Source organism: Canis lupus, chromosome 32, assembly GCF_048164855.1.
Source record: "Canis lupus baileyi chromosome 32, mCanLup2.hap1, whole genome shotgun sequence".
Lineage (NCBI taxonomy): Eukaryota > Metazoa > Chordata > Mammalia > Carnivora > Canidae > Canis > Canis lupus.
Window position 1 is genome coordinate 21,508,223 of NC_132869.1, and position 13,915 is coordinate 21,522,137.

Genomic DNA, 13,915 nt, shown 5'->3' on the forward strand with positions numbered 1-13,915 from the left:
AGAGAGTGAAAAGTAGAAACAAAATATATAATAAAGGAAGAGTAACCAAATATTTTGTTAGACCCGTATGACAGACTATTATACTACTACCACAAATTATGTTTTTAAAGAATATGAAATGTTGTAGGAAAAAATGACACAAAAGTATATACAGACCGATTCCAATTTCATACCTATTTATACTCTCTCACATATGTACAGATACAGGATGTGTTAACATAATACTGGTTATTTTTCAGTAGTAAATTACATGTAGTTATTTTTCCTTTTTTATACTTTTTTTTGTATTTCCTTAAATTTATAGTAGTTGTATATTAATGAAATCCTTCATTCAACAAATATTTATATAGCTTCAAGTATGTATCAAGTCTTTTCTGAGTGCTAGATTTATAACAATAAATGAAAAAAGACAAATCTTTATCCTCATTGATTGTATATTCTAGTGGGAAATTCAGACAATTAACAAGATAAGAAAAATATATTTTTTTAAGATAAGAAAAATATTATAGGTTAGATAGTAGAAAGGAAAAAGGAGAAAAATTAAACAGAGAAAGAAGATGGAAACTAAGGAGGGGAGAAGGGGCTTATTATGACTTAGATGTGGCAGGCAGGGAAGGCTTCACTGAGAAGGTAATGTATGTGCAAGAAAAAAACAAACAGAAAAGTGAAAATTGAGGAACAGAAATATTTGGTTCATAGACAGGGAAGAAAACAGTATCAGGGATATAAGATGTGTAAGTTCTTTTAAGAAGAGAAGATAGCTGTCTCTGTCCAAAGCAGGGGAGTAAGGAAGAAATAATGAGTGGCTGAGTTGGTCACATGGAGTAAACAGACTTGGAAGGAAATGAATGAAATCTAGCAGACGTGAGCCCAGGGGAGAATGATCAGGGAAAGAAAGATAGGAAGTCAGTACTGAGAAGAGCCAGGGACAAGAGAAAAATGAAGGTTAAGAAAAAAAAGAGAGAAAGACAAGAAAAGGAAAAGGGGAAAAAACTCAAAAAAGTACACAGTGCTTCACTTCTAAGAGAAAGAAAAAGGATGCTGAGCTGGTTCACTGGCAGCTAATACCACAGCAAGCTGGGGCCCAGGCCAGTGCAGCAAGCAAGAACAGCTACTGTGAGTCGTCAGTCCTGCACTGAGAATAAGAGAACACTAAACTTCTCAAACCTGCACCAGAGATAAGTCTCTGGACATCTACTCTTCAAATAGCAGTTTTCATACGAGATGAAAGTAACTGGCAAACTCACTGAATTTGGCAGACAACTTCTTTAGGAGGAAGAAAAGTCAAAATATGGGCCCAGTTCTGTCTTTTTTCCTGAGCAAAATGACGATAAGTTCAAAGAGCTTATTCAGCACAATATGCAACTAGCTAATGAACATGGGAAGTTTTTTTTGATAACTCTGAAGTGATCTTCTCCCTAGGAGGAAATCCAACTGCAGCCTTCTTTCCCCACGCACAATGTTTCCATGGCTATGTCCATCAGAGGACAGAGTTCATTCCACTCAGACAGCAAGACATACTTACCACAATATGTATAAATAAGTTTGGAGTCAATAAAGCGGACTCTGAGATTGTGGAGCACAGCAGGTTCATGAAGATAGCTGAGGGCTGTGAGGTCATTTTCACCCACAAGTATGTCAGGGTTTCTCAAGTGAGGCAGTTCCTTGGTCTTTGGATCTAGACGATACTCCAAATCCTGAAAATGCACAAGAAACAGCATCTGGATAAATCATGGCAATAAAAGTAAAAAGGTCTATGCATTTTGCTTATTTGTTATTCCTGATTTTCTTCTCAGCTATTAAATGCATTCTTTTCCTGGCATCTTCCAAAGCTACAGAAACTGCTGGAAATGGAAGTCTTCTTTTTCACTAGATGTATTAACTTGTATTTATAATTTTTTGCTAATATAGTTTAAGAAGCTTAGACTTTTTTAACCCAGTTACTGAGCCAAAAGTTTTTGCTTTTTTTTTTTTTTTTTTAGGCAGGCTGCATGATCAGTGTGGAATCCAACACAAGGCTTGAGCTCACTATCCTGAGATCAGACCCGAGGAGAACAGAGTAGGATGTTTAACCAACTAAGCCACCCAGATGCCCCTGAACCAGAACTTTTTAATCTTTCTTTAAATGACCATTTTCTTCCCCATCCCTCACCTGTGACAAGTGAATGAGCACTAAAGAATGGTTAAGAGCTTGGCTCTAGGGCAGCCCCGGTGGCGCAGTGGTTTAGCGCCGCCTGCAGCCCGGGGTGTGATCCTGGAGACCCGGGATGGAGTCCCACATCGGGCTTCCTGCAGGGAGCCTGCTTCTCCCTCTGCCTGTGTCTCTGCCTCTCTCTTCACTCTCTCTGAATGAATAAATAAATCTTAGAAAAAAAAAAAAAAAAAAGAGCTTGGCTCTAGAGTCAGATCAACCTGGGTTCAAATCCAGAAACTGGTACTTCTTTTGTGGTGTTGGGTATGTTACTGAATCTGAATCCTTCATTTGTAGAAAGGGCATAATAGAAATAGCTCACAGGAGTGTGATAAAAATTAAATGAGGCAGTGCACGGCATGTAGTAAGTACTTGGGAACCCTAAGAGGTCCAAGAATCTCCTGAAATTAGGTATAAATGTGTATTTGTCAATATGTATAAATACATATATATATGTGTGTATTATTTTTTGGAAAGACAGTCCTTAGTTTCATTTGATTTTTAATGAGGTAATTGGCTCCAAAAGTTAAGAAGTACTACTCACTTTAAAGCCAAGGTTATACAGCTTTATGGCAACGCCAGGCATGCAAATTGCTACTCAACTATGCATTAAGGGCAAATAACACCTGACAAGTAAAAAGGGAAAAAAATGAAATTTAATTGTAGAGAATAAACAGCTGGTTTTATAAAAAGTCACTTTTCTTAACATTGCAGAGATACAGAGCTCAAATGTTCAAAACAGGTTGGGATGAACCATGTTAAATGGAGAGGAATTTATCATCTGCCCCTCAACTTCTTCCTGCCTGTTAGGGATATTATGTCCTTTCCCAAAACTGACTAAAACTTGCACTGATCCCTGCAATACACAAAAGCCACTTCTGGCTATGCAACCTCAGGTGGAATTAATGTCTCCAAGCCTTGGCTTCCTTAACAGTTATAATATTACCTACCAACCTATACGATTGTTGTGAGAATTAACCTAAGAAAATATAGCTCACGGTGCCTAATGTGCGTAACACAGAGTAGTTGAATAAATTAATTCTTTAATTTGGCATTCACGGCCCTCCTAATCTGGCCTAATTCTTCCCTGCCTTCTTCCCAACTAATCTTGCCTCTGTTTTGCTCTCTTGAAATTCATCCTCCATGCGACCACCAAGGAGTCCTTTCTAAAACACAAATCCAGCATCCTTCCTCTTTTAAAAATATTATAATCACCTCCCATCACATACCACTTGAAGTCCAAGAGTTTTAGGATGATCCCCAGGTGTGATCTGGTTCCCAGCCCCCAACCTCTTGCCAGTCTTGTATATCCTAACAACATGGAACTTGTGTAGTTCCCCAAATGTACATTACTGTGCATACCTCTCTGCCTTTGCATGTACTTTTCTGGATTCCTGAAATGCACTTCCCCTTGTCTACTCATTCTTCAGACCATGCCTCCCTGAGCCCTTACCTTCACCAGACTGTCTGACCACTCCCCACTCTGTCCTACTTTTGTTCCTTGCTTTTATATCATATGCCATACTATTCATAAATATATCTATTTCTCTTACCTAATATTGATGTCAGAGAGCACCTTTTGCCACTTAACATGCTATACAGGAAGTACGTTAATATGCAAGCCTAGACCTAGAACACACATCTTTCTAAATCTCTTGCTCCAATCAATTTGTTATATTCACTATCTCCAAAATACATTCCAAACCTCAAAGGGTCTACCCCCTTTCTCTTTGTCAATCCAAATTCTATCTATCTTTTAAGATTCAATGAAAATTGTTCTTTCTTCTTGAAGCCTTCCCTGACAAAGCAGCCCATCATGAAATTTCTCTCTTAGGCATCCTAAAGTCATTATTGTCTTTACAACATTGCAGAGTGGTTATGAGCACAAATAATGAAGACAAATTTTCTGCCTTAAAACCCCAGCTTCATCCCTTAATACCTATACAATCTTGAGCAATCCCTCTGAGCCCTCATTTCTTCACTCATAAACTGGTAATAACAACAGCCCCACTTCATAGGACTGTTGTGAGGATTAAATGAGTTAGAGCAAGTAAAACACCTAGAACTATGCCTACCACATAGTAAGTGTTCAATACATGCTAACTCTCAGAAGAGTATTACTCATTTGGTAATAGTTCATCATAATCTTTTGACATCTTTAATACTGTGGTGTTGAACTACTCTTTAGACTCTATGTCTTATGTAACTTTTCATGTATTTGTTCCTAGTTCCCTTGGCTAGACTATAAATTGTTTATGGAAAAATTAATGTCACAAAGTTTTTTAAGAAAATAGTATGGCATGCCTTGTCAAGTGCCGTGGAGAAATAAAAAAAGGTATATAACTAAGATGTGTCTACCCATGCCATGAATGCAGACGGAAAGTACAGAAATTAGAAACACAATTGGTTTTATATTTTTCTAGTTACTGGCAAACTGCTTTATGCATAATAGCTTGTCAGTAAATATTTTTCAAATGATTAGGTCCAGCAAGTATCAAATCTCAGACTGGCTCCTTAAGCAATGTTTTCTTAGTCACTACGAAATTAATGCTAGCCTAAACAAAATAAACAGGTATATTTTTGGGAGGAATAGAAATGAATCTAAACCTAATCATAATAAATTCATAGACCACAATAATGGATTTTTAAAGTTCTGTCATTTTCATTAACCCACTGGTGTAGAAAATTAAATTTACTATTTTGCTACTTTTTTTAAATTTAAGTATAAATATTAGATTAGTTCAAAACGTAACTTCCAGCTGAAGTCAGCTATGCCACAGCAAACTCACACTTTTGAATTCCCTTCACTTTATGCGAATGATAACAAATAAAAGCAAAATTTTTACCTTTCCTTCCTCAAGGTGAAGCAGGAGGACTTTATCTCCTGGTTTATAATCTTTGAGCAGCTCTGCTGACTTCCAAACTTCCTCAGGATCAGGTATCCAAACTCTGGCAAACTAGAAGACAAACAGAAAAAAAATTAAACTAGCAAATCAATTACTTTATAACAATCTATAAACATTATGGACTTACTTATAATTAGAAACAATTTACAGAAGAATAAATCTTGGCCAATATTAAATTTAATATTTATTTATTTGTTTGTTTATTATGATTTTATTTATTTGACAGAGAGCTAGAAAGAGCCAGAGTACAAGTGGTGGGAATGGCAGAGGGAGAGGGAGGGGAAGAGGCAGGCTCCCTACTGAGCAGGGACCCCGATGCACAATCTCAGGACCTCATGATGGTGACCAGAGCCGAAGGCAGACACCCAACCAAGTCACCCAGGTGCCCTGAAATTTAACTTTTAAATTAGTAGTTGAAAAGTACTTTAGTCCCAGTAGTACCATCATGCCCATATTATTTAAAAAATATGCTCTGCCCGTTACCTGGGTGATGGGCACTGAAGAGAGCACTTGATGGGATGAGCACTGGGTGTTATGTGTTGGCAAACTGAATTTAAATTAAAACATGTAAAAATAAAATAAAAAAATAAAATTCAGTTGACAATAAATAAATTAAAAATATGCTCTGTACTGTGGTAATAATTTTATACTGCATGTAAGTCAAATCATTCTATTTTACACCTTAAACTTATATAGTGCTGTATGTCAATTCTATCTCAAAAAAATTGGAGGAAAAAAAGTTACTCTGAATAAACAGCTACAATTAAAGTTTGAATTTGCTTTACATAGTAAATGCTACCTGAAAATGTAATTTTAAGTAAAAATGTACAAATAAATCTATTTTTTCACTGAATGTTGAACTTTTAAAAATGTCAAAACATGAATGTGAAGCTCTGGTATTAGTGGCTCTGCCAGCTTCAACAACATAGCTCTCTTTTTATGGCAGGATTTACAATTTGAATCTTTGGTTGTGGTTTTCATCCTGTGCTCTGCAAAGACTTGGTGACTTCTCAAGTATTCCTTAGGGACCATTAAGGTGTGGAAAAGAGGAGAATAAGCTTGTGACCTGGAGCCACAGCTGTTTTATGGACTGGGCATCTGGAATTTCCTTTGAAGAAAGCTCTGCTGCCAATTGAAAAAAAAATTAAGAAAGCAATATTGTCTAGTATTTTGCCTTCATTATTATATAAAGAAAAGTGAAATGGTATATCTGATTAGCAGTAAGTTTGGCTCTCAGAACCTTAATATCATGAAAGAAGTATGGTAATCAATCATCAGGGCTTCCTGAACCAGCAAATCTTTAGCCTCAACTAGACATTCTCTGGACTTAAGCCAATTTGAGGCTTTGGGTCAATTTTGAAGAAAAAGAAAAATATACATTAACATGAGTGAGTCCTCCAAACACCAAACCGAAGAAATGTTTTATGATTGCTTGGATTCCTCAGGAAGGAATCTCTCTTTATGTACATTAAACCTTGAAGCTCATTTTCAGGAGTATATCACATATAAAAATATCACCACCACCAGCCTTTCTCTATTTTATTTTCTTCAAGCTCTTATTATTACCTGTACTTACTCACTGTTCTATGATTGCTTGTTTATTTTCTTTTTTTATTTCTCCTCCTCCATTTGAATAAAGCTCCATGTCTGCCTTGTTCAATACTACATCAAGTGTCTACGTACATAGCCACTTCACAGCTGGGCACTTAGTATTTAATGGAAGAATCTCAAAATAAAGGGTATCTTCTTAAATTGAATAGAATTTGTATGGTAAAGAAAACTTGTGATTTCTTTACTTTTCTCTTATTATTAGATTTATAAAAACTTGTCTGAACAGTTTGCAAAGAAAGAGTACTGAACTATGTTATAAAGTCTAATTCCCAGGAGTACCATACTGGCATCTTAGCCTTTATTTCAGGCATCTGTAAAATGGGGATTATAGCAGTACTCATTTAGATCATCTCAAGGGCTTTCATACAAAGAAACCTTGTGAAAAGCATAAATCAATATATGCATACAGGTTGAGATTGTTACCAAGTGTATATTCCATAAAAAATGATTACTAATGCTATGTCAAATATGCTACAGAAATTTGTTTTATAATTTCTGTCCCAGATGCACAGTCCATTAGCTGAGTAATAGCTGTTACTAAATTCACTAGAGGTTACTAAACCTTTACTAAAGGTTACTAAAATTTTACTCATTCAAGAAACATTTCTGTGTACCAGCGGCTCCCACTCTGAAGTTCACTTTAGAAAGCCAGTATTTACATAACTTTCTCTGGAAGGATTGACTGGTTCCAGGAGAGATATGCAATATATGAGATTCAGAGACATGAAGTGACCTATCATCTTGACGATGAAAGCACAAAAAGCAAAATGGGTTCAAGTGAATTTGCAGAAGCATGACTGACCTGCTCTAAATATGAGGATATTTTCAACTAAACCTAGAAAGAAACACCTTCCTGTTATTTAACAATACCAAGTTCTGGCTCAGGTTTCCACAAGTGTTTTGGAAACACTTTGAGTGCATACTTTGCCAAAGGCTAGATTTCCAAGAGCTAGCAACACTTAGAGATAGCACAGAGAGGCCAAGACCCTTAACACTCACCACGGGCAAGATATTTAAACATCAAACATCACCCTGATAACCAAATTCCCCATTATCCTATCTCTATCTCTTGGGAAAGTATCCAAGGAGAAATAGGTCAGAACTCCGTCTATTATTACCATTGTCTTTTTATGGTTCTTTTCCATCTTAACCGAGGAGATTGGTGACTCTGCAAAAACAACTATACTGGAACTGGGTCAGTCTGGGAAATAAATAAATAAATATTTTTTCCCAGCAACTTATATACATAAATATAATATATATATATATATATACACACACACACACATAAAGCATATACATATATGCCTTAGTTGCTGAAAACGAAAGAAATTCCAACCTGACAATGCCCCCTTCTTATTGCCTCTGTCACCTCCAACCCTACCTTCTACTTTTTCCCTAGGTCCCCAGTAAGGATACACATAGCAGCCCTGAGAAATAGGACTGAACTTGTCCAGCCACAGCCAGTGGCAAGAGACTGCCAGAAGACTGCAGCGGGAAGACAAGGCCCCAAGATCTTATGAGAAACCTGGAAATGGAACACGACAGCAAGAGTCAGACAGAGTCAGAAACAGGAGTGGACACACATACCCACTAAGTCTGTTCAGGATTTCCTGGGAAAACAGAGCAGTTAGGAAAAAGATAACCCTAGCCAAAGTGAATCAGACTGGACACAGCTCCCAGCAAGACAAGGGAGGGGCCGATGTCATGCAACTCTGCTGTGTCATCACTAGCTAGTAGAGGGTGAGACTCTCCTGCAAGGCTCCTCATTCCCTTCTCCTACTCACACTACTCTAATTTTGTCCCTCAAAAATCTCATTTATAATACCTCAGACCTTATTTTAGTTATTTATGGATCTATCTACCTCCCACACCAGGTTACATACTCCTTAAGGCCATTTTGGAATCCTCTATAAGGTTGGTCAAGATCCTTGCCCATGGTTGATGAGCAGCACATCTGTGTTGATGTAATTTAAGAGAGAGGTAGGATAAGGTATGGAAAAAAGATGGGAGAACTGGGAGGAGAAGCAGCAGAGGCAAACTTCAGAGGCCTACCTCAGGATTTTTCCTGAGGCCACAAAACACAGTTGAGATGGGACAGGAGTCAGAGACCAAGAGAGATCCTTGAAGTAGTAGGCAGAGTAAACATTGCTGTAGGAACCAATAGGAGAAGGGAAAGCAAAAATTTAGTAGGACCTGAGGTACTGTAACCAAAGCCAAAAAACTATAGGAGATGAAGAAAAGATTAAGAGGCTTAAAAGAGATAATATTAAAAGGTAAACATATCAAAGAAGATTTATGACAATTCAAAGGAACACCTCATTAGAAAGGTGAGTAAGGACAAAAGAGAGATGGGCTAAATTTTATGATGATAGGCAAAATCTGAGTAAATAATGCTAGCACGGATTTAAGCTGCATAATAGCTTACAAGGAAAATCAAACCATCTGTCCTTCTGTAGTACAGTTTAGTAGGGCCTGCCTGGCAATGAAGAGGAAATACTGACAGAGTCCAATAGAAGAGTACTGGAGGGATCCCTGGGTGGCGCAGCGGTTTAGCGCCTGCCTTTGGCCCAGGGCGCGATCCTGGAGACCCGGGATCGAATCCCATATCGGGCTCCTGGTGCATGGAGCCTGCTTCTCCCTCTGCCTATGTCTCCGCCTCTCTCTCTCTCTCTCTCTCTCTCTCTCTGTGTGACTATCATAAATAAATAAAAATTAAAAAAAAAAAAAGAAGAGCACTGGAAAGGTGGGTTTGGGGGACATGCCTGCACTGGCACTTTCAACGAGGGGCACAGGCAGTGCCAGCTCAGCCTAGCATGGCCCTCCTACCTTCTTAGGGATTACGCCTATCCCTGCAAATGTAAAGAGGTACCAGTCATCTTTCTTTTTGTGTCCTCTTGCAACATTCAAGAGGTTCCTGATTAATGCAGATGACTCACTAGAAATTTCGCTAACTTGCACTTTGTCAGTCAAGGAATTCTGAGGTGTGGGCCCCAAGAGCAGTTTTTCTGAAGCATCAGACACTTTGGGAATAAGACTGACAGCACTAATAGAGCAAATGATCAGTCCCTGGAACCCCCAAAAATCTGACCCATGTGATTCTCTCCCCTCTCCCAAACTCCCACATACATTACTCACTTCTCAGACAGCACATGTGCACATCTTTCCTAGCTCCCCCATTAAACCATAAGCAGCCTGACAACATAGGATCTGCCTTGGTTCCTGAATGTCTACAAAAATGAATGCTTTATGTGACAATTTAAACAAGGCTATGACAAATAATAAGTGTCCTCCTAGGATATGAACTGAAGCAGGAGAAAAATCCTGAATTATCAACAGCCCCTCCTCTAAATTCTATACTAACATTGATACTTACATGGTTACTAAGTAACTCATATAACCCTTAGGGTATGTTTTGGTATAAAAAAAAAAATCGGGCAGCCCCGGTGGAGCAGAAGTTTAGCACCGCCTGCAGCCCAGGGCGTGATCTGGAGACCCTGGATCGAGTCCCACGTCAGGCTCTCTGCGTGGAGCCTGCTTCTCCCTCTGCCTATGTCTCTGCCTCTCTCTCTGCATCTCTACGAATAAATAAAATCTTTAAAAAATAAAAATAAAAAAAAATCAAGTACTACTACCCTAAAGCACATAATGCACATATATACATATGTATACATACACACACATGCACATATATACATATATTACATATATGTATATTATGCATATAGATTGTGTTCCAGATGGTGGAAATATATATATAGATCTGAAACACAATCCCTCCCTTTTTCAGCCAGCAAACTCCTATTTATCCTTCATGTCTGTGTTAAAGTACCACCCATCTCCTCTTAAAAGCCGTTCCTCACCTTCGGCACTCCATTCTCAATGTCCCCATTACTTCATACAATCTTCACTAGAATTCTTATCCCACTAAATGAAAACTTTGCGTGCCTAATATCGCTTCAGCAACCGTGAGCTCCTTGGAGGTAGGAATATATCTTCTTTATCCTTGTCTCTTCAGCACTTAACACAGGGCCTGCCTATAATAATTTGTGAATGAACCTTTGTTATAAGAATGTTCTTGGCCTCAGACATTGTACCCTAAGACGGTAGACTAAAAGAAATACTAGCAAAAGGTCTCAAAATCTTCTAGAAGGGTCTATAAGTTCCAGAAATAAAGAAAAATGCGAGCAACATTAGATGGTTGAGTTACATAGGAAATCACAATGTGATGATAGAAAGCAAAGAGCCAGGCATGTAGGGAGTAAAGAAGTAATGAAATATTCTTTCTTCTTCCCCATCACACAAACTCATGCCTCCATCCCTTCATGATTCATATGTTTAAAGTGGAAGCTACTCCTCACTTCTAGAACAGACTTCTGCACTCCCAACCCTACCACAGATTCCTCACTCAGAAGGTGAAGGAAGTATTGTGACCACCGCTTCCACCAGCCATCTGCTGGAGCAACAAAGTGGGGGAAACAGACAGGAAGAAAGGTAAACCAGAGTATTACAGCAGGATAAGGGGTCACACTAAAATGGCAGGAAAGAGAAGAGATGGGCTGGGGGTGAACACACAGTGCATCCTGGGTAGGACTGGAAGTGAAGGGCAAACATGTTCTGTGCCCCTGCTGGAGCTCCATAACAATGCTGTTGGTGAGGGAAATGACAAACACCAACCTTGCTTTGTGGAACTTGATGAAGATTGTAAGGAATGAGAGCATTTTTTTCTTTGTCAGTAGAGGCCTAGATATTTTACATCTATAATTTCATCCAATCATCACCATAACCTCATTACTAACCCATTTTAACAGATATTGAGGCTCAGACCTTAATAGTAGGTAGAGCTATGATTCAAATCTTTATTCTAAAAGCCAAATGTTCTTTCCACTTTACCATGTTTCCCCCTTGTTAATACAGATCTTATTAAGAAGAAACTCCCCTCCTCCATCCAAAACTGTTTCTCTTGGTATCATACTCAAAACAGCTATTAAACTGATCCATGTCATCAAGTGAAACTTAAGAATGTCTCATCTAAGATAATGTGTCAAAGCCACAGTAATCAGCATGGCATCCATTCTGCAGTATTCCAACTGGCTCTGACCAGAGAATGAGGCTCTGCCAAAAATAAGTTTAGGAAATAATAGCAAAAAATCATCTGAGGATGCTAAAGACTAAAATTTTAATAGGTGAATGATTCCAGCTTCACTTACTTCTATAAATGAACAAAATGATAAGGTTGATTTATGATTTTTTATTTTTGTTACTCTTGAAGTTACCCAGCATGTGCTGTGAAATGTGCATGGTTTAAAAGTAAATTGAATTTGTCAGTTTCTAGCAGGTATTGAAATTATTTTAAATTTATGAAGAAAATAAGAACTCTTCAAATTATTGGATATGTTTTGTTACCATCAAGAGCAAAACTTAAATAATCTTATTTTTCTAGAATTTTATATGAGATGGCAGAGCTTTGGAATGAATATTTTTAGACACTGTAGTTCTTTAACATCTCTGTAAAGATTATTTTTGGAAGTAGGTCTCACTTTACAAGTGCAGTCTTAATATGTGCATCAAGAAAAAATAACTATTTTCATCTATAATTAGCTAATGGTATTTGAGGATAAATTTTAAATTTTTAAATAAGTAAAATAAAAGTAAAATACAATCACCAACAAAGAAAGGAAACATATTGATCATTTTCATCACAAGGCCCTTATTTCGCTATGCTTTGTTTCACTTTCCTGTCTTTTACTTAATTCTTGCAATAATCTTTATAATTGTTATTAAAGAGGTTCCTCATTCAATAAACAGCCTGAGAGAGGTTAAATAACTGGTCCCAAAGTCACTCAGCTAATAAGTGACAGAACAGAGACAGGATTCAAACCCAAGATGATCCTGAAGTTCAAGATGCTTAGAATGTACAAGGAAGAATAAGATCAATGTAATCCAAATAAATCACTTTCTCCTGATTGTGACCAAAGTTGCCCAATTAAGCAAAACTCACACCTTCCTACCATTTTCAACACTTGCTCCCAATTTAGAGACTAGTATACAGGGTCATGTTAAATATGTATAGGCCTCTGGATAGATAGAGGTCTTCCTCCCACACAGAACATCTATCATTTTGATAAATGATTTGGTGCTGAAAGAAGTCATGGATAATTTTTAAATCTCAAGTAAAATGTCTCAAAGAGATAAATTTTGAAGGAATCAGACAGCATATAAACTATATGAGACAATATAGTTAAGTAGACATCGGTATGCAGTTCCCTCCATTTATAACAGGTGGCTCCCTTTGTTTTGCTCCCAGCTTTGGGGACAGACACCTCTGGCTAAGATCATGGTCTGTTGCTAACTTGGGACACATTACAGGTCTTTCATAATCTAGTCCCTGCCAACTTCTCCAGGCTCATCTCTCATCATTCCTGGCTTGTCCTTCAGCCTCTAACAACTGCAAGCACCATGCGGCTCTCCCCTATCTCTTTTACTTCCCAAATCTGGGAAACCCCTCCCCCATCCTCATCAACCACTTCATGCCTATGTGTCCTTTAAGCACCCACCTTTCAGCAGCTTTTGACACTGACCTTAGCGCATACCTGGAACATTTTTTTACTTGGTTTCTGAGATACCCCATCTTCACGGTTCCCTCAAATCATTCTCTATCACTCCTTTTCAGTCTCTTGTGCCAGATCCAGCTTCTCTGTCTTACCTCTAAATACTGGAATTGCCCAGATCCCTGAGCTGGCTCTGTTCTTTCTTCTAATATAGTATTAAGGGTTCAGGCTATAGGACTAGACTATTTGGATGTTATTGTTTACTAGCTCTGAGGTGTTCCTGTGCCTCACTGACAATGAGAGTAACAATAACACCTACTAACTGGAGTTATCATAAGGATTTTTTAAAAACATTTTTATTTATTTACTCATGAGAGACACAGCAAGAGAGAGAGGCAGAGATACAGGTGAGGGAGAAGCAGGCTCCATGCAGGGAGCCTGATGTGAGGCTCGATCCCAGACCCCGAGATCACACCCTGGCCAAAAGGCAGACGCTCAACTGCTGAGCCACCCAGGTGTCCCATATCATAAGGATTAAATCTGTTAATATATGTAAAGTATTCAGAACAGTGTTTAGCACATAGAAGGCAATAAGTATCAGGTATCTTCTTCATTAATATTAATATTATTAGAAATCACCATTTTTATATTTATAC

The 13,915-nt window shown here is 38.0% G+C and overlaps 1 protein-coding gene across 4 annotated transcripts in view; it reads right to left on the reverse strand.

Annotated features, from left to right (window-relative positions):
- Nucleotides 1-13,915, reverse strand: part of MYO5A (myosin VA) — a 183,936-nt gene that overhangs the window by 115,837 nt on the left and 54,184 nt on the right. For all 4 annotated transcript variants that reach the window (XM_072808558.1, XM_072808557.1, XM_072808556.1 and 1 more), the window contains exons 2-3: nt 5,038-5,148; nt 1,526-1,697 (exon numbers count right to left, since the gene is read on the reverse strand). In XM_072808558.1, the coding sequence (XP_072664659.1) occupies nt 1,526-1,697; nt 5,038-5,148 (283 nt within the window). The remainder of the gene's footprint in view (nt 1-1,525; nt 1,698-5,037; nt 5,149-13,915) is intronic.